This window comes from Mesoplodon mirus (genome assembly GCF_964341445.2).
Source record: "Mesoplodon mirus genome assembly, chromosome: 20".
NCBI classification, from domain to species: Eukaryota; Metazoa; Chordata; class Mammalia; order Artiodactyla; family Ziphiidae; genus Mesoplodon; species Mesoplodon mirus.
In genome coordinates this window covers 31,926,448-31,946,292 of record NC_138996.1, presented here as the reverse complement: position 1 = coordinate 31,946,292, position 19,845 = coordinate 31,926,448, and the positions used below count along the sequence as shown (strand labels likewise).

At 40.5% G+C, this 19,845-nt stretch overlaps 1 protein-coding gene across 1 annotated transcript in view; it reads left to right on the top strand.

Annotated features, from left to right (window-relative positions):
* The window catches only part of CSMD1 (CUB and Sushi multiple domains 1), a gene marked incomplete at its 3' end in the record, with an annotated part of 1,728,858 nt that overhangs the window by 1,376,204 nt on the left and 332,809 nt on the right, over nt 1-19,845 (top strand). Inside the window, exons 13-15 of the mRNA XM_082608811.1 lie at nt 15,345-15,527; nt 16,984-17,310; nt 18,311-18,505. Of these exons, the coding sequence (XP_082464937.1) occupies nt 15,345-15,527; nt 16,984-17,310; nt 18,311-18,505 (705 nt within the window). The remainder of the gene's footprint in view (nt 1-15,344; nt 15,528-16,983; nt 17,311-18,310; nt 18,506-19,845) is intronic.

The window sequence follows — 19,845 nt, the reverse complement described above, 5'->3', positions numbered from 1 at the left end:
GGTCTCAAATCAGGTTCCTGGGTCAGCAGGGAGATCAGAGAATTTGGCCAAGTAAATGTGGCTCTCCTAGAGTCCCTGATCAGTATCTTGAATAAAACCGTCATTTTCCCCATAAGTGCTCTCTGAGGCCCTGTCCCAGAGTTTGGACAGTACTGACCCTGAGTTTGGGAACTGATAGTCCAGCAGCTTCTATGAGACAAGAGAGGAAGAACTAGAAGAGTTCATGTCTGTGGTTATGTGTCTTCTGGATTTCTAGGATCCTGTAATTCAGGATGGGGGCCCCGAGGGGAAAGAGAAACAGAGCAACATCATTCCTGACTCATCTTAGCTGTTAATAACATCTTTGAGAGCATCTCATTTTTGTTTTAGCCAAACAAAGCACATTTTCCTGAAAAGCAAATACAGTATTTTATGCACACAACAGAATTTCCCCTGAACACCCTAATTAAGTATGATTACACATAATTTTAACAAGCACAGGCCACTGTAATAGCAATCTGCTACTTTTTGGGGTCATGTTGATTGTGATGGAGAGGAGATAGTCATGGGAGACTTCAGTTCCTCCAGGTGTCTGGTTATGCTATGTCCACACGGTTGTCTGAAATGCAGGGAGCGTATGCCTGCCCACCAGTGGGGAGAAGCCCAGGCACCATCTGCAAAGGGCATAATTGGTTGATGGCCATTCATATACTGCAGTCTTGTTTTCTAAAGGTGATGGAAGGAAATCAATTATTTTAGAGATTCCTGAGTCAAAGCCCCAGAAAAATGAGAATTAATCTAAGAGCAGGTGCTGTGTGGACATTTGCACAAAAAAACTATATATTTCCAGCAGCTCTTTGCTCAGCCAGAAATAGGAACATTTACTGATCTTGAGAGCTGTCCTTGGGTTAATAACTCCCACTGCACAACGGTCATCTGGTAGCCATCGATTATCTATTCTGGTTTCTGTTTTTTTAATCCCAAATTCAGGTTAGAGATGACAGTCAAGTAGCAAATGAGAAAAAGGTGCACATACAAGCTCTGCAGAATTTCTTTTATCACAAGCATTAAAGTCTAAGAAGCTGTGTTCAGACCTCACATAATCTGTAAAAGGTTTGATCTGAGCTTATGAGAGAGAACAGCTTTAGTTTTCTAAAGTATAAATGTTTCTAACACATTTAAAGAAATATTACCTGAATAGCTGGAGCAGTGTGGGTTCTGAAGAAATTAATTAATTTTAATCCTGTGAGAAACCATATGGAGTTTAAAGGAATATTTTATTTATCTTATTTGTATAAGTTTCTTATATTTTTTTGGATATTAACTCCTTATCAGATAGATGGTTTGCAAATATTTCCTCTCTTTTCATGGGTTACCTTTTCATTTTCTTAATCCTTTCTTTTGCTGTGGAGAAGTCATCCCACTTGTTGATTTTTGCTTTTGTTGCTTGTGTTTTGGGTATCACACCAAAAAAATCATTGCCAAGACCAATGGCAAGGAGCTTTTTCCCTGTGTTTTCTTCTAGGAATTTTATGCCTTCAGGTCTTATGTTTAAGATGTTAACACATTTGAAGTTAGTTTTTGTGGGTGGTGTAAGGGGTCCAGTTGCCTTCTTTTGAATGTAGATATCCATTTTTCCCAGCACCATTTATTGAAGAGACTGTCATTTTCTCATTGAGTATTCTTGACTCCTTTGTCAAATACTAGTTGACTATGTATGATTGAGTTTCTTTCTGGACTGTCTCCTCTCTTCCATGGGTCTGTATTTCTGCTTTTATGACAGTGCCTTCCTGTTTTGTTTGCTGTAACTTTGTAGTATAGTTTGAAATCAGGAAGTGTGGTGCCTCCAGCATTGTTCATCTTCAAGATTGCTTTGGCTAGGGGTCTTTTGTGGCTCCATTCAAGTTTTAGGATTTTTTTTTTTCTATTTCTGTGAAAAAATGCAGTTCCTCTCAGTCTGGGGATAGTCCAGGGGCTGCTTCCACCTCACCCCTGTGTTCTGGGATTTTCACAGTGGTGTCTTGTCTGTAGATGGTTGCTAGCTGGTCTTCTTGTGGGAGGGGGGAGTAAGTCAGGAAGGACCTATGTCACTATCTTGATGACATCACTCCCAGTCAATTTTGTGATAATTTGGAAGATCAAATAATACATTATTAGTGTATTTCACATGTCAAACAGAACTGGTATCACCTTGTCGGGAATAGTTTAGTGAGACAATGCACAACAACTGGTCCAGAACATGGTATGTTTTAAAAGTTTACTCTTAATAAATCATTCTCACTAAAAGGCAGGGATATTAGCTCATGTAATCCAATATTATCTACTGAAATTTATAGAAATGCTGTCTGTATGTATGACTGTGAGTGAATATAATTTTAGGATTCAGTTTTAATCACTGAGTACTTTTTTATAAAGAACTTCCCTGAGTACCTTTGGGATGGAAGAGAAAGAGCCTGCTAAAGCTGTTGGTGAGTCTCTCATCTGTGTGTGGACACAGATCCCAGAGACCAAAGGACGGTCAGCGATGCCTGTCCTGCATTTCCAGCTGTCTCACACACAGCCTTGCCCAAGCTTGCTGCTGACAGTGGAAATGGGCAGTCTGCCCGGGCAGTTTCCAGCATATCAATTGTGGCAACCCACGGTTGGTTATACAAAGCCAGCCAAACAAACATGCTGATGTTTCTGATAGGATAATTATATTTTGTTTCATCCTACCTTCTTTTCAGACTTTTTGAAATTCAAGTGAACAACAAATACTTTTCTAAATGGAAATGGATGTTTGGAAATCCACCACAGTTCTACACTGACTGATTTATAATTTAAGAGTTGCTTTCTCTGTTTCTCTGGTAGTAGTTTACCCTCTGTTATTTTAAAAAAATACTGATTTCCTGAAGTACAGCTAAAGAACATTTATATTAAAAAAGAGTTTATAAGTATAATAAGTCCTTGATGCTAGTGGCCAATCATTTTTAGGGCTGAGAATTAAATATTATATCCAACCCAAATTCTTATTTGGCAAAATATTATTTTATCTAACTCATTATCATGAAAACATTTTCAAACAAAATAGACGCATTTTATCAGTAAAGAAAATGTATTTTCATTTTCTGTCGATTACTTCTATATTTTTCAGTTTCCCAAATCTCAGCCTACAGCAAGAGCTAAGAAGTGATTGGGCTTCATTAAATTCTCCAGAGTAATTAAAACATTTTTTATAAACACAGTTTTTACTTATTCATAAAACACACCATTATTATTTTTAATAGAATTTTTTTCCTTTTCAGATAATAAAAGATACACCTTTTTCCTAAATCCATCTACCCCACCTTGGATCCTAGGTGAATTAGGAGTTGGATAAACATTTCAAGAATGAGTCAGTGCATCATAAGTGTGATGGGTAGCAAACATAGATTTTAAATGCATATATAAATACAAAACTCTGTGGCATTCATCGAAACTAATCTTGAAGAGCATCTACTGTGCATAGGTCACTTAACTAGGTAGAGCAAATTTAGAAGTCAATAAAATAAACCCTTCAAGAGCTTACAGTAAAGCATGAAAGATAAATAAAATTCACAGTGACAAATCTTTACAACAGAGAAGAGACAGGTGAAGGCAGAGCATGGGATCAAGGCTATCCCAGAACAAGTGCAGTCGAAGTTAGAATATGGACAGTGGATTGAATTGATCAGATGAAAGACAAGAGTAGACAAAATGTTTACAGCAAGCTTGAAGGCTGAAAGGAGGAGATACTGTCAGGTACTAAAGGAAGTTGCAGCAGCCTGGATTGTGATCGCAAGGACGGGGCAGTGAAAGATGACCCAGGGGAGTTAGTGATGTCAGGCTTTCTAAATCAGGTGAAAGCATTTGGATTAAGAACGAAGGGGCTCACCAGAGGCATTTCAAGCAAGGTAGGGCCATAATGAGATCTGGGGTTTAGAAAGACTATTTGGGCTGCAGCCTCAAAAGTGGAATGAGGAGGCAAAATGGGGGGCAGAGAAATAAAATTCAAATGACAGCAGTGACGGTGGAAGATTGTCGACAGTGGACAGCAAAACCCTGGGGCAGTGCGGAATATTCGGGAATTCAGCCAAAACTATAAACACGTTTGTGTGTGGTGTATCTTGGGGTTTAGGAGGCTGGGTGACAGTAACCATCATAAATGGACTGTGTCAGTTCTTTGGGATAGTCCTAAAACAGTATTTTTAGTAAAAATTATGAATCATGGGAAAATGAAGATTGATCGTTCATAGTTTTGTTGGTAGGTTCTACACCTAAGATTTCAGGATGTCATAAAAATACAAAACTGGAAGGGATGTCAGCAGTTATCTAGTCCCATCCCATTTTGTTTATTAATAAGGTGAAATAAAGTGGTTTGGGTTTTAGAGCCTGTTGGTGCCAAAACTGAAATGAGAATCTTCGTCAGTAAAAATAGTGTATTTAAAAGTAGTTGTAGAATTCCCCTTAATTCAAAACAGGAGAAGAAATCTTGCAGATACTTTTAAATATTCATAGACATCTTTGAGAAATATAAAGTAATATGGGGAAATGTGGAAGGAAATGGCATTAGATATAGTTCTGAGAAATAAAATGAACTTCTGGAATGCTTATAAATGTTTTGAGCACAGTATACCCTTGATAAAAACAATGAGAAAATTATAATAATGTGGCCTTCACCTAAACCTCTCAATATAAAATCATGCCAAAGTGAATTCTTCCAAATCTATGAAAATAATAGAGCAGGCTTCTGACTAAAGGTAGAGGAATGACATTTCTCTGCTCACAATTCATCTCTGAACCGAACTAAGTAGCAAAGAAAAGTGAAGGAAAAGAGGGAGTTATTCCATCTTTGATGGAACCATCTATAACCTGAAAGAGCGGTGTAAGCTGAGGATGGAAACACTCAGTGAAGAGGAGGACCAAGTCAGGGAGACCAGCAGGAAGGTGTGGGGCTCTGTGTTTCTCTCCAAAGGAGTTTGCACAGTTAACCCTCAGTATCCTCAGGGGATTGGTTCCAGGACTCCCTCACCTTGAGGATGCCAAAATCGGAGGATGCTCAAGTCCCTTATATGAAGTGGCATAGTATTTACATATAATGCACACCTGCATATTTTAATTGTCTTTAGAATACTTATAATGCTATGTAATAGTTGCTGGTGTGCAGCAAATTCAAGTTTTTCTTTTTGGAACTTTGTGGAATTTTTTTTTACTGAATATTTTTCATCTGTGGTTGGTTGAATCTGCAAATATGAGGACAAATCGATAACAGCTGATTAGAGCTGAAGGGTCAGGATATATGGGCAGGCTGCAGGACCTTCTCTAAGTGGCATCACAGGGTAGAGAACCGGGAATTCTGAGCAGGGAAACATACACGTATGTCATCCTCATCAACTACAGAGCCTAGAGGAGAAATTGGGAGAAAAGTAGCCCCTTTGTAGCTGTGACAAACCCCCAGGCTTCATGATGCTTTGAAGGAAAACAGACGCAATTCTGCTTCTCAACATGGAGTTGACCATTTGAGCAACAGGGCTGTGAACCATCATCTTCACTTTCTCATGATTAATGGCCCGTGACCCTCTAGGCTGAATGTTGGTGAAAGTGTTATAAACAACAGACCAAAGGCACGTTCCTTTTACCCAACTTAAGCACCAGTACCTCTTTTAGCAAATTGCTCATCCAGGAAGAGCTTCCCACTTAAAAGATGAGAAAGTTAAAGACTAAGCATGAGCCCTTGACAGAGCAGAAAGGAGCAGAGATACTACAGCCTCCAGATAGCTAGCATCTTGGTCAGTCACTCCTGTGGTCCTGTAGAAGACCTCGTCATCACCATGAACTTTGATGCTCTAGATACTCAATTCCCACCCTCTTGTGTGCCCACTATTGTTCCTTCTGGTCCCCCGACACCAACAGTTCTCACCCCAAGACCTTCACGCCATTACCCCTACCATCTTTCCTCATCAGTGTCTTCTTTTCTTCACATGATCATAAAGTTGATAGAATAAAAATAAACCAGTTTCCCAATAATTATATACTACTAACGTCAGAGAATAATGTTTCCCTTTGGGCTTCATAGAAATAATATTTCAGTAAAATGTAAACAATATTCTCAGTAGTATTTTAAAGAAGTATTTATCAACAGGAATAAAGAGCAATAGGCTCTTTCAACAACTCTTGATATGTGCCAGTGACATGACTCTGAAGTTTAAGTCAGTAAGAAAAAGTATGTCAAGGGAATGTAGAAGTGGCCCTGTCTTGACCTAATGAAAGACTTAACCTATTCTGGAAGAGTAAACTGATTGCATGGGCACAGCTTCATGCAGTTTTCCATAAGTAGTGTGTCTTTCATTTAAATTGAATTAGTTTGCTGGAGCTGGCAGAACAAAGTACCACAGACTGGGTGGCTGAAACAACAACAATTCATTTGCTCACATTTCTGGAGACCGGATGTCCAAGATCCAAATGCTGCCAGTTTGATTTCTCCTGAGACCTCTCTTCTTGGCTTGTGTGTGACTGTCTTCTGGCTGTGTGCAAATCCCTGGTGCCTCTTCTTAAAGGAACATCAGTCCTATTGGATTAGAGCCCAGTCGTTATGACCTCATTTAACCTTAGTTACCTCCCTAAAGACCCTACCTCCAAATGTAGCCATGTTGGGGCTTAGAGTTTCAGGGTATGAATTATGAGGAGACAAAATTCTGTCCATAGCATCTCTGAATAATAACTGATTAGCAGTTAATTCAATATTGTATTCCCAGATAAGTATTTGCTATGCACGTATCCTGTGTTACCAAATTAGGACAGAGCCATATGCTTGGATAAAATGACATTATCGTATAAGACGAAATGCTTAATAAGAACACATGACTGAGTAGATGTGATGCCAGCTCTTTAGAGGTGACCTAATGAAGTACTGTGGGCAAAGCCAAGATGCTTTTCCAGAAGCAATTTGGGGCTCACTCCAATGCACAGATAATTGGATAATCAAGTGCCCAAATGTTGTGCCTAATTGTAGAGCAAAGTTGACAAAATTAGCCTAGAAAAATGTTTAAATTATGCATAGCTAAATGCCCATTTCAGTCCAAAAATAATCTCTGTAAAGTAGGCACAAGACATCTGTCTTAGCAGATACAGTGAATCCAGAATGTTTATCTTTAGTTTTATATAGTAAATGTTATTTAGTAACACTTAGTAGAGAAAGTAAACATACAATATCTGTCTCAGTAAAGCAGACATAGGATAGTCATCTCTAAGCAGTGTGACTTCCTATCTGTGAGAAAAACTGGCTGTAAAACACTTGGAGGAAACAGTGAGTTGATGTTCTAGGGCTGCTAACTAAAAGCGTGTGAAATGCTATCAAAAATGATAGCTTCATTTTGGTACAGTTAATGCCTCCTTAGAAAAAAAAAAAAGCTAACAGAGCAGGTAATTTATTAACAGGCTCCCTAGTTTCTAAAATTAAAATTCACTTCTTTTTTTCTTGATTATGCACCTCTTTCTCTTCTTTATGACTGGCCATCCAAATGTGGTTTCCAGCCATGACAGTAAAAATCAATGGGAAGTCAGCAAGTTGAAGAGTCCTCGTAAATTGTCATCTAGTCCAGCAAAAGATACCTCACACCTACCTGATCTTTATGGCAGAATTAAGAAAAAACAACGAATCACAGAATGGCTTTGATTCATGATACTCTCAGGCATTTTCTTATTTTTTACCTAATCTGTTATGTTTCTCCCTCTGTGACAATTGTTCTGGTAATACATTTTTTCTAAAATGACATTTCCTTTTATTTACCTTTAACTATTTAACTCCCAACTTATTCCCAAAAGAATTTACAGAAACGTATTTGTACTTTTTTCCTGAACACAAAATAACAAGATACTTAAACACTGTACCAGCTAACATTGCCAAACGTGTTAAAAAGGATTTTATGTTTGAGAGGGGCTTTCCTTTCCATTGACATGGTATTTTAGGCAGGAGTTAAATTCAATTTCTGATTTTTCTAGCATTTTGTGGCAGACATTGTGGATGGGCTATGCAGATGCCACTTTAGAAAACACTATTTTCCTTTGTCTTCCTCCATGAGAGAGTCTGGGAAGTGCTAATATTACATTTCCAGGATCCTTCAGAGGTAGAAATGGTCAGATGAGCAGCAAGACACAAAGAGATGGAACAGAAGTCACTAAATATGGCCTCTGGAAAAGTTTTTTTTTTTTTTTTTTTTTAAAGAAAGAACCCCACTGGCTGCCCTTGTGCAGGAATTTGACTCTCTGCTTTCTTCCTACCTTGAGATCCAGCAGCCACTTTGGGCCATGAGACCACAGCCCTAAAGATGTCAGCTAGCACATTCAGGGTGATGGAAAATAAAAATAAAGAGCCTGCGTTCTTACTGACCTGACCCATTGGTCTGTTTTGCACTCCCTACATCCATTATTCTTGTTATATGAGGAAAATAAAATGCTCATTAATTTAAGCCAAAGTTCCTTGAACTTTTTGGTTACTAGCAGCCAAATGCAATCCTGACACCATATGAAACACAATTCATACTATTTAATGACACTCTTACTGTGCCCTGTGAAAAAGAGGACAGTTTAGCTTGTGAGATTACTTAGCTGTTTTTGCACTAGTTTAATTTATTGGTGGATTTATTGCACACATTGAACCATTTCTATGTGATTGTTTTAAAATAGGCATATACAATAAATCCACTTTGGGGTCTCTCTTTATACATGCTTTAGTCCAAACTAGGGACCATTATTGGGAAACTACTCCAATTTTCCCTTTGATAGCACACATGGTTACATATTTACTTATGGAATATTTATTACCAGAGGTTATGAATGGTCTAAATCAGTAATTTTTTTGGGGGGGATGTCATCTCTATATCTGCATTCCAGTGCTGACACAGCCTAGGAAAATGCGTGTTTGTTGGGAGAAGAGGGGGTTAAATTCTGGATGTTCTTTTGTTCAAACCCTTGTGGTCCACTAGAAAGTAGCCCTTGCCAGGCTCTGCACCTAAGTGGGTTCAAGGTTCCTCATCATGAAAGCTACAGCTTCTCATCCCTTCCCTCCCGACCAGGGAATGCCTCAAGTCCTGAGTTACATACTGTCCTGTTTGACATCTGTTTCTTCCTTTCTCTCCCAATCAGTGTAGCTAAATGGCCCATCGGGATATACTAGAATTTGTGATTGGTAGGGGTGGGGCTCCCGGGGTGACTCTGATGTATAGGCAAGTTTGGGAACCACTGATGGAGACAGAAGACAGAGGCCCAGGCAAAAGAGGGGTCTGTTTAACTTTGCTTGAATCAGGGATGCCTCATTCTCCACAAACACAGTAGTTAATCTCTCAATCTCAAAGCTTCTGATCAACAGGAAAGACAAAGATAATACAGAGGCATCTCAGACATTCTCAGGTCTTGCATTCTGTTATGCTAATGCTTGAAGTACCAACTTCAATTGAATTTCTAAAGTTGGAGGGCTTCTTCCTTTCCTTTTTGACTTGTTTCCTCCTGAAATCAGGGGACCAGAAATGCTGGGTCTTTGTTAAGAGGATGGAAATTAAAATGGAAAAGAAGTAAAGGAGCCTGGAGAAGACCGCCTCATTGAAGAGCAGGGGTGGGGTGCAGGGTGGGCGATGGCAGCCCCTGACCTCTGGCCAGTCCAGTTGCCTGGCCTGTGCCTGAGTGGGGCTTCCCTGCCAAATGCTGCCCTGGGCTGAGCTGCTCTGGAGCCAGTCTAGCTGCTGTGTGACCATAACTCCTACAGTGCCAGTGCAAACCATTTCTAAGTGACCTACAGGGTAAGAGCTCTGGGCTGGACAGCAAGTATGTCAAAGTTCAGAGTCTATTTTCACTTCGACTGTTTATTTTTATTTTAAGGACATTTGATGTTTAATATTCACTTCCGAGTATCTTTGATGAGACAGATGTCTCACCAAGTGCCCTGTGATGGTCAGCCATCACAGTCCCTTCAAATTACTAGACTGTAGACTTCCTGAAGATAATAAATCATTCCTGGTCCTAGTACCCTAGCACATAAGGCATGTTCCACAAGTTTTTAAAAAATCAAAGGCAATAATAAAGTTCCCTTGGTTATTACGTGAAAGATCTGTGAATTGAACCTATATTCTCAGTCTGATACCCCTTCCTGTAGTCCATGCTACCCACCTAGAATATATAAATGGGTCAATAGAACGTAAATCATAATAACTTAGGATTGGTGTTCTGGCAGCAGAGAAGCTAAAATCAATACAGCTGATAACCCTAAGGTAAGTCTTGTCTTATGGTGGCATTTAGGTGTCTTCTCTCCAATCTTTATTATGGGACGATGTTTCACAATGATTTAAGAAACAGTTTGGTAGATTATCTGGTTTCTGTAGCTCTTACAGCATGATTGTAATAAAGCACAATGGAAAAATACAATCCACATAAAAGTCTAGAGACTGTGCATAGCCTGGTCCTCAATCAGTCCTGTGTTTTTGTGTCCTCCTCATCTCTCCCTTTATCACCAGAACATGATCACTCATGGCCTTCTTGCTCTTCCGCCTGCCTGCCAGGAGCATCCCTCCCTCAGCCCCGAGCGCTACCTCCTGCTCACGGCCTGTGGGACGGTCTTCTCCCTCACCCATCTGACTGTCCCGCACTTCAAGTCTCTGCTCACAGGTTCACTTTTCAGAGACCTTCTCTGACTGTCCCACCTGAAAAGACCCTCTCACTACTCTCTACTTCCACCTGCTTTCTCTTTCTCCAGTACATTTGTCCCTGTCTGGCATACTTTAGACTATTTGTGTATTTTCTGCCGACTACCCTAAGCCACATGCTTCACAAGACCAGCTGCTTGGTCTGCTTACTTGTTTGTTAGACCTACAGCTAGAACAGTGAATGGTGCTCAAAAGTATCTGTCACAGACTAAGCAATTAGGCAACGGTGAGTAACTCTTCATAGAGAAAAAAAAAAAAAAAAAAAAAACCTACACAGGCTGTGTTACAGCTAAAAACTACCCAAGCCTGGGCAGACATTTCAGAAGTTCCTTTTAAATAACAATACGATGCCAAGTGTCCACTTTGTTCGGGCACTATTTAAGTACTAGGAAGTCCAGAGAGAGATAAGGCTTATCATTCTGGAAAAATTGACAGCGTAATGGTATAGAAAGACAGGTCCACATCTCAGTCAGTCTAGATGTGACTATTTCTTAAACCTCTACAGGAGAGCTACCTGTAAACCCTAGAGTAGGGAGCAAAAGTAATCTGGATTATGGGGCTTTGAAGGGACTTTAACCAAGAGGGATATTATCAAAAGGGAGAGGGTAGTATCTTTGACGGGAGGACCAGCGTGGAAGTATGAAGTGTCCTGGAACACCCAGGATGCCTCTGCCTCTGGAATGAGAGAGCCCTGGATGGGTTGGGAGACCCTGAGGTCGAAGAGGTGTCAAGTATGTGGAAAATGTACCCTGATTGACCTGAATGGTCTCTACGATTCACAGGCACCTGGCCAGTGGGTCCGCCTGCAGGTGCGCTCCTGTGGGCGGGTTTGGAGAAGGCAGGGCAATTCCTTGGAGTGTGGAGGAGAAGATGAAGAAGTGAGAGTCAGAAACAGGGAGTCCCCGATGCCTGGAAAAGTCACATGGAGAGAGTCGGATAAGGGACACCAAGCCAGGATATTTAGCTGTGCAGAGGAGTCCAGGGGAACTTGGTTATTACTCAAACCAGCGTTCATTCATCTGCGCCAATTCTGCTGTGTGTTGGGGTCATGGCAGGTGCAAAAATGGTACAAAAAGAGGAACAATAATGGTTCTCAATTAGCAGGCAGCCTTACAGGGAAGCTGTGTACTGTACCATGAGGTAAATATCAGAGAGCAGCTATGGCATTTTGGATTAAGGGTTGGATTTAATTAAATGACTTTTGTAGATCAAAAATTGTCAAATAATTGGCAAGTGGATATGGCTCACCTTAATAGTTTTAATATCCTTTCTCAGAAATGCGGCTGATAAGTTCTCTGCCATAGCAGACTCAATTGTCAGTCTCAGTATTTTGGTTTACATGTCAATGAATACTGATATGCCAGGAAAAAAGAAGGAGCTCAGATACATTACAAAGTAGTGAATCCAATTACTCATTTATTATATAAACATTTATAGGCATAGTATAAACTATCAAATAAAAATCAAATGTATTAGAGATGAATGTTAAATATATAATGTCAATGTAGCATAAATGTTTAAGTCAATTATAAAAATAACATTCAAAAATAAATACTTCATAAAATTTAGAAAAAATAATCAACATGAAAAAGTGAAAATGAATAACATTAATTTGTAGTTTTAAAGGTCATTGTCAAAGAAGAACACATCAGTAGGAACTCCATTGAGTCCCCAGTAGACGTTTGTACAAATATCCCCAACTGCTAAAAAAGCAGCATCAGAGAAGGAGTGAGGAAATAATTACAACCTAATATTTTCTTTAGGCTCCTCATTACCAAATCCCATTTCTAGTGATAATTTAGAAAAGATATTTGACCAGCTTTTTTTTTTCCTCTAGGGGCTTCAATCTTTTCACTGATAACAAACGATGGTGTTTGTTTCCAGGAAAGCACGTCAAGGTCATCTTTGACATCTTGCATTTTGTTGCGTATAGAAAGGAGGTTTAATGCAGTTACTGTATCAACGTCAAGCCAGTCTTATTCTTACTTTACTTGTTCTGCTTGTTCAGAAAACACATGAGGTAGATGCAGATTCTCAAGTGTAGGCAGTGTGACCTCCAAGGGAAATATCTGAATCTGTGTGGATTTTGTCACAATTACTTAGGGCTAGTGTGTAGGGGTCACGAATGCAGAATGTCCAAAAAAGCTGCCCGAATGAAGCTTCACTGGCCTAACTGTGGGACACGTTCTTATTCTGTGGGTGATGAGTAGGTCCGGTTCACACACGCGGACCTACTGATACTGATACATCTCTCACTAGTCCATGCCGAACTCCTAATAACAGATGTGCCAGACAACAGGTTCTGCTCAGCCAGCCCTGGCCTTGCATCTGCATCAGGGAAAACCAGCATCTTTAGTGGAGATGAAGGACCACTGGACACTCTAGAACCTCAGCATGGGAAGTGGAAAGACCCTCGTCCACATCCACCCTGTGTGTCTACAACCAGTTTATTTCAGAGCACTCTGCAAAGTCAGGAGTTCCCTGACTCAGTTAATGTAGAAAGCAGTATTCCCCAAAATGCTGTAATGTATTTCATTATAAAAAGTTATGAACTTTAGCATCACAGAGGCAAAAAGAAACTTCTAGAAGTCTAAAGTTTGCTAATAATCATAGTAGTGGCTAATATTTTGAGCCCTATATGCCAGGGACTAATGTGAATTATACACTTTAGCTCTCACAGTCGCCCTGTGAGGTAGAAAACAGTAAACTGAGGGAGTGAAAATGGAAACTTTTCAAGACTGAATTGCACCTGGTGGCCCAGCAGAGCCTGGGAATCTCAAAACCAAGTCTGGTGTTCCCATTCCTGCCCTCAAAGCTGTGTCCTTGGTCAGGACCCTGGACTTCTGCCCCCCTACCCAACTGACAGGCCACACCAAATGCAAGGTCTTTTCTGTTATAAGCCATTGGTCTGAATTGCCTTTGTTTATTTCAGTCAAAGAAATTTGGTTCAAGGCATCCCACGTGTTAAATTCAAGTAGATACATTCCCAGCTCTGTTCAACTCAAGTTCAACAACTTGAACTCCAAGGCTTGTCCTTAAGGAAGAGTGTTCTCTGAGGCTTTCTTGGGCCTGTGTTGCATCCGGGAACATTTTAGCTCCTGTGTAACTGTTACTGTTAGGGTTGTCTTCTTTATTTGATACCTGAGCCATCAGGAGAGCGCGATGAACCTGTCTGTATGCAGTACCTGGTTTTGTTTTGTTTTGTGTTTCATTTGCTAGTTTGCTAAGAAAACGGAAGTGGTAATATCCTACATGTTGAAGGTTCAGCACCATTATATTACAAGCTGATTTCACTTTGAAATTCCTGAACACTCAGAAGTAAAGTTTCTCCTCTTGAGGAGAATAAGCTATCTCTGGGTCAATCTCTGGGCTCGTATAGGTTCCCCATATGGCAGGCCATGTACCTGAAAACCACCCGGAAATTCAGCTCATAGTCACTTCCACAGACATTCCAAAAAATGAGAACTTGATCAGAAAGCGTTTAGGTTGCTAATAAAACCGACGTTTGAATTTGCTCTTGGTCGCGGCAAATGATGAGGTGCAAACTTGTGAAGAATCTGAGAAGGATGACCAAGACACGCCTCTGTGAGCCGTGCCCAGAGAAACCGGCCTGAACTGTGGAAACTCACTCTTCTGCGTCCGCTCCCCAGCCCTGCGGAGGGTCTTCTGAATTTGTATCACATCATGTATCGGATCACATCATGTATCACCCGAAACCCCTGCAACATCTGCTTCCCCCCAAAACCCCACAGGCTGCTCTGCTCTGGACCAGTCCCTCCCTTCCTCTGCAAGCCATCTCTTCCCTCCCATCTCCCTGGAGGTCCTGAGTACAGCGGCCGAGTTTCCTTCTCCACCCAACCCTTCAGCCTCCTGCATTTCGCTTCAAACTACCCTTCATCATCTCAAAAATTGTTACTGTTTCCCTCCATATAATGTAAGCCCCATGTCTGCGGGAATTTAGTCTTGTTTGTCAACTAACCTCCTTACGTAGAACAGAGCCTGACTCACAGTTGGCCCTCAAAGAATATTTTTTGTATGAATAAATGAATAACATATTTTAGTTAATACATTCTGTGTCGTTAACACGACAGAGCAAAGTTGAAATGTATATAATTTTGGTGTATTTGTATCCACATTTCATTACAATCATGTTATAATGAAAAGAGGCTTGATTCTGCATATTTTCTTTTCATCTGAAGACCATGAATATACTTGTTTTGTTTCATAAATGAGTTTTAACATCAATTGAAGGGCAAGAATATTCAAATGGATATATAGACTTAAATATTCAGTAGGAAATGAACTATCTTATATGGCTTACATTAAAAAACATCAATTAAAACAAAATTGGTGTTTACATTTTAATGGTAGCAATTATAGATAACATGCAGGGTGTAGACCAGGAAGAAACATCTATTAATTGTAACATTTGCATTGTCAACGCATCTGTGTAGCCTTGTGTATCCCTTAAAAGACAATAAGTTAAATACCTTTCTCTTAAATTTAAAGTACACATTTTTCTGGCTTTTGTAAATAAATGTCAGATGAATTGAGTATCCTTTTGAAACTGTTTACAGAAACAATGCAAAAATAAACCACTGTTCATTTTCAAAATTGTTTAAAAATGTTAATTGTGTACCTTTTTAATGGTTCATTTGTCTTTCCCATTTTCAGAAATTGAGAAGGGAGGATGTGGTGACCCAGGTATCCCTGCCTATGGGAAGCGGACAGGCAGCAGTTTTCTCCATGGAGACTCGCTCACCTTCGAATGCCAGGCAGCCTTCGAGCTGGTGGGGGAGAGAGTTATCACGTGTCAGCAGAACAACCAGTGGTCTGGCAACAAGCCCAGCTGTGTATGTGAGTACTGAGCCTGGTCCCAGGTCTATTCTGAGGCTGCCTTGAGACGAGGAGAGAAGCAGGGCGGGTGCTGAGGGCGGGCAGCTCTCAGCATCGCTTGGGAGCATGACATTGACCAGAAATAGGCAGGGCTTCTCAGACACTAGCTCTCATGCTTTCTTCACTTAATTAAAACCAATCAGTGATGTTCTTACTACTAGATAGATAAACTCACTGAGAGCTTTCCACTAGAAAGATCCTAACAGAGCATCTCTTCCATCCAGAGGGGCTGATGCCAGACTGTTTGAGCCATTAGTAGGGCCCGGGGTCTTTACAACCCAATAATGTCCTGTGACACTTAAGACAAGTTGTGAGCATGGGCTGTGCTGTCACTTTGCAATTCAATGGAAGAACTGCCTGCTTCCTCATAAGTGTTTTAACAAGTAGAAAAGAAGGACTTCATAGCCAACTGAAAAGCAGGATTTTTTTGTAACTAAATATAGCAGTGACTGGGGAACACATATGAAATTATGTGGAATAATAAGCATATCCACACCCTAGAAATAAGTCCAATAAATGTTCCCTCTAAAAAACGAAGAATATATATTCATATATATATATAAAATATTCATATATATGAATTTCACATATATAAATATTTTATATATTCACATATATAATATATATATGTGAATATATATTACTGATTTTTGAGTACACATTAAGTATTCCAACAGATTTTTATATTATCCACCCAGGACACGGTCTGATTTTCCAAGTTATTATTTAATCATTGTTATCCTATAAATAATTTAAAAATTAATTTGAAAAAATGCACTTTAAAGGCAAACACAAAATTTAAAATGAAAAGTTATCATAGAAAACTGACTAGAACCAATATTGTTTTCTGGAAATTGTTCTTATGACACAGGTATACTTTTTCATATTAATATTTGCTCTTCTGAAGGCAGAAAGTTGCAACTAGAAATTTTAATATTTGCCACAAATTTCAGTCAACTTGATAGGATCATTTTTTTTTTTGCGGTACGCGGGCTTCTCACTGTTGTGGCCTCTCCCGTTGCGGAACACAGGCTCCTGACGCACAGGCCCAGCGGCCATGGCTCACGGTCCCAGCCACTCCGCGGCACGTGGGATCTTCCTGGACCGGGGCACAAACCCACGTCCCCTGCATCGGCAGGCGGACTCTCAACCACTGTGCCACCAGGGAAGCCCTGATAGGATCACTTTTGAATCAAGCTTGCACTTTATTATGTATAGGCTCTAGTTGTTCTATATATTGAACGTATTCTGTTGACAACTTGGGAAAGAGAAAATGTTATGGTCCAGGATCACCCATTTAAAAACAGTTGAACGATCCTAGGTAACTGTAGGTATGGATTTTCCCCAAGTCCTTCGCATGTAGCCAGTCCTTTGGATGTGGGCAAAATTGTTTGAAAATTTATTTGTGTCTTCACAGTTTCCTGTTTCTTCAACTTTACGGCATCATCAGGAATTATCCTCTCACCAAATTATCCAGAGGAGTATGGTAACAACATGAACTGTGTCTGGTTGATTATCTCTGAGCCTGGCAGCAGAATTCACCTCATCTTTAATGACTTTGATGTGGAGCCTCAGTTTGACTTCCTTGCGGTCAAAGATGATGGGATTTCAGATATAACCGTGCTGGGCACTTTCTCTGGCAATGAGGTGCCCTCCCAGCTGGCCAGCAGTGGGCACGTCGTTCGCCTAGAGTTCCAGTCAGATCACTCTACCACCGGCAGAGGCTTCAACATCACCTACACCAGTAAGTGCGCCAGCACCTGCCCCATGTCCACTTCTCCCCTGGTTCTCACGTGTGTGAAGCCCAATGTCAAGGCCGATACTCCAGAGGTTTTATAATCACAGTTTGTAAAATTATATAGCATTATCCTGAGAACCTAGAAAATACCTCACTCCGTTTAGGTTAGTGTCTTGCTCACCCCTATAGTGAGGACTGGATCACAGATCTTCTCTCCCTCTGGTTTTCCATCCATCCATCTATCCATCCATCCATCCATCCATCCACCAACCCATGTGTCCTCCATGCAACAAAATAGAATAGTAAAAAGGACTGAGGCATTTGGGGTCAGGAGCCATGGCTTAGAACACCTGCACTTGTATATACTTAGTGAATTTTGATTAGATGGCTAACTTCTCTTTGCCTCAGATTTCTCATTTGCATTAGAGATTATATTTAAGAACATCTGCTTAAATTGCATTATTGAGGGAATAAAGTAAGATAATAATGTTAAATAGGAGATACAAGTTATAATTTACTGACTGCTACTTCTCTTAGGTGCTGTGCTTATGACTTGACAGGGATTATTTCATTTAACATTGCTGGAACTCTGGAATATAAGCTTCATATTCCTCATTCTGTAAATAAAGATAACTAGGCTCAGATCACGAGAGTAACCTGCCCAGGGGCAGGTAGTAAACTCAAGACCCAGGATGCTGATCTAGATATGTCAGAACCAAAAACCTTTTCTATCACCTACGTATCTCATCTCTATTTTTCTTAGTGAAAAAGTGCTTTCAAACTGTGAAATGCTGTGTGGATGATAGTGATGCCTGTCTATCCATCTCTTTCTCTCTGTCTCTCTAGTCATCAATATTCTGTTTATTGAATATGTTTATCTATGAAGATATAACTGAAATTTAGGAAAATAAATTGCTTTATAAGTGGTTTTGTTTTCTTCTGTTTTAATACTCATAATTAACATTGAAGTATTTTTTATTCTAGTCTTTTTTCTTTTTCTTTTCAGCATTTGGTCAAAATGAGTGCCACGATCCTGGCATTCCCATAAATGGACGGCGTTTTGGTGACAGGTTCCTGCTTGGGAGTTCGGTCTCTTTCCACTGTGATGATGGCTTTGTCAAAACCCAGGGGTCGGAGTCCATCACCTGCATCCTGCAGGATGGGAATGTAGTCTGGAGCTCCACCGTCCCCCGCTGTGAAGGTGCGAGTCCTCTATTGTTTGCCAGTTTTTTTCCTTTGAAATGGTACATCTAATTTAAAAAACAGACAAGCAAACAAACAATCAACAGTACTGGTTTCCTAGGGCTGCCGTACCAAGTACCACAAACTGGTGGCTTTCACAACAGAAATTTATTCTATCCCAGCTCTAGAGGCTGGAAGTCCAAGATCGAGGTGTCAGCAGGACTGCTTCCTTCTGAGGCTGTAAGGGTGAGCTGTGTTCCAGGCCCCTCTCCCAGCTTCTGGTGGGTTTGCTGGCAGTCTTCGGAGTTTCTTGGCTTATAGAAACATCGTCCCCACTTTCTCCATGTGAGAATGTGTCTGTGTCCAAATTTCCCCTCTTTCTAAGGACACCAGTCATATTAGACTAGGGCCCAGTCTAATCTCATCTTAACTAATTATGTCTGCAGTACCCTTATTTCCAAATAAGGTCACATTCTGAGGTGCTGGGATTAGGAATCCAAAATATCGTGGAGGAGTGCATAATTCAACCTATAGCAACAACATAGTTTTTAGTTAACTGTTTTGTTGCCCTTAGTGTAGCTGACATAAATACTCCCTAACTAATTTTCTTCTTGACATTTCCACTCTAGTTACATATGTAAGAAAACCAAAAGGGAAAAAATTAAGGAGGATATTACCTTTGATGTTTACTCAGGTAAAAAAAAAAAATTTACTTAGAATGTAAACTCATACCCTCCCTATCAGAATGGTCCAAGTGTAATGAGCTAAGAAAGGCCTTTTAAAAAAGTATCTCTAGGGCTTCCCTGGTGGCGCAGTGGTTGAGAGTCTGCTTGCCGATGCAGGGGATATGGGTTCGTGCCCCGGTCTGGGAGGATCCCACATGCTGCGGAGCGGCTGGGCCCGTGAGCCATGGCCGCTGAGCCTGCGTGTCCGGAGCCTGTGCTCCACAGCAGGAGAGGCCACAACAATGAGAGGCCCACATACCGCAAAAAAAAAATAAAATAAAGCTATAGACAAAATGTATATTCAAGAAGGACTTATTTTAGGGCTTCCCTGGTGGCTCAGTGGTTAAGAATCCACCTGCCAATGCAGGGGACACAGGTTCGAGCCCTGGTTCGGGAAGATCCCACATGCCGCGGAGCGGCTGGGCCCGTGCGCCACAACTACTAAAGCCCATGTGCCTAGAGTCCGTGCTCCACAAGAGAAGCTGACGCAATGAGAAGCCGCCGCAATGAGAAGCCCACGCACCACAATGAAGCCCCTGCTTGCTGCAACTAGAGAAAGCACGCATGCAGCAACAAAGACCCAACGCAGCCAAAAATAATAATAAATAAATAAATAATAAATAAATTTAACAAC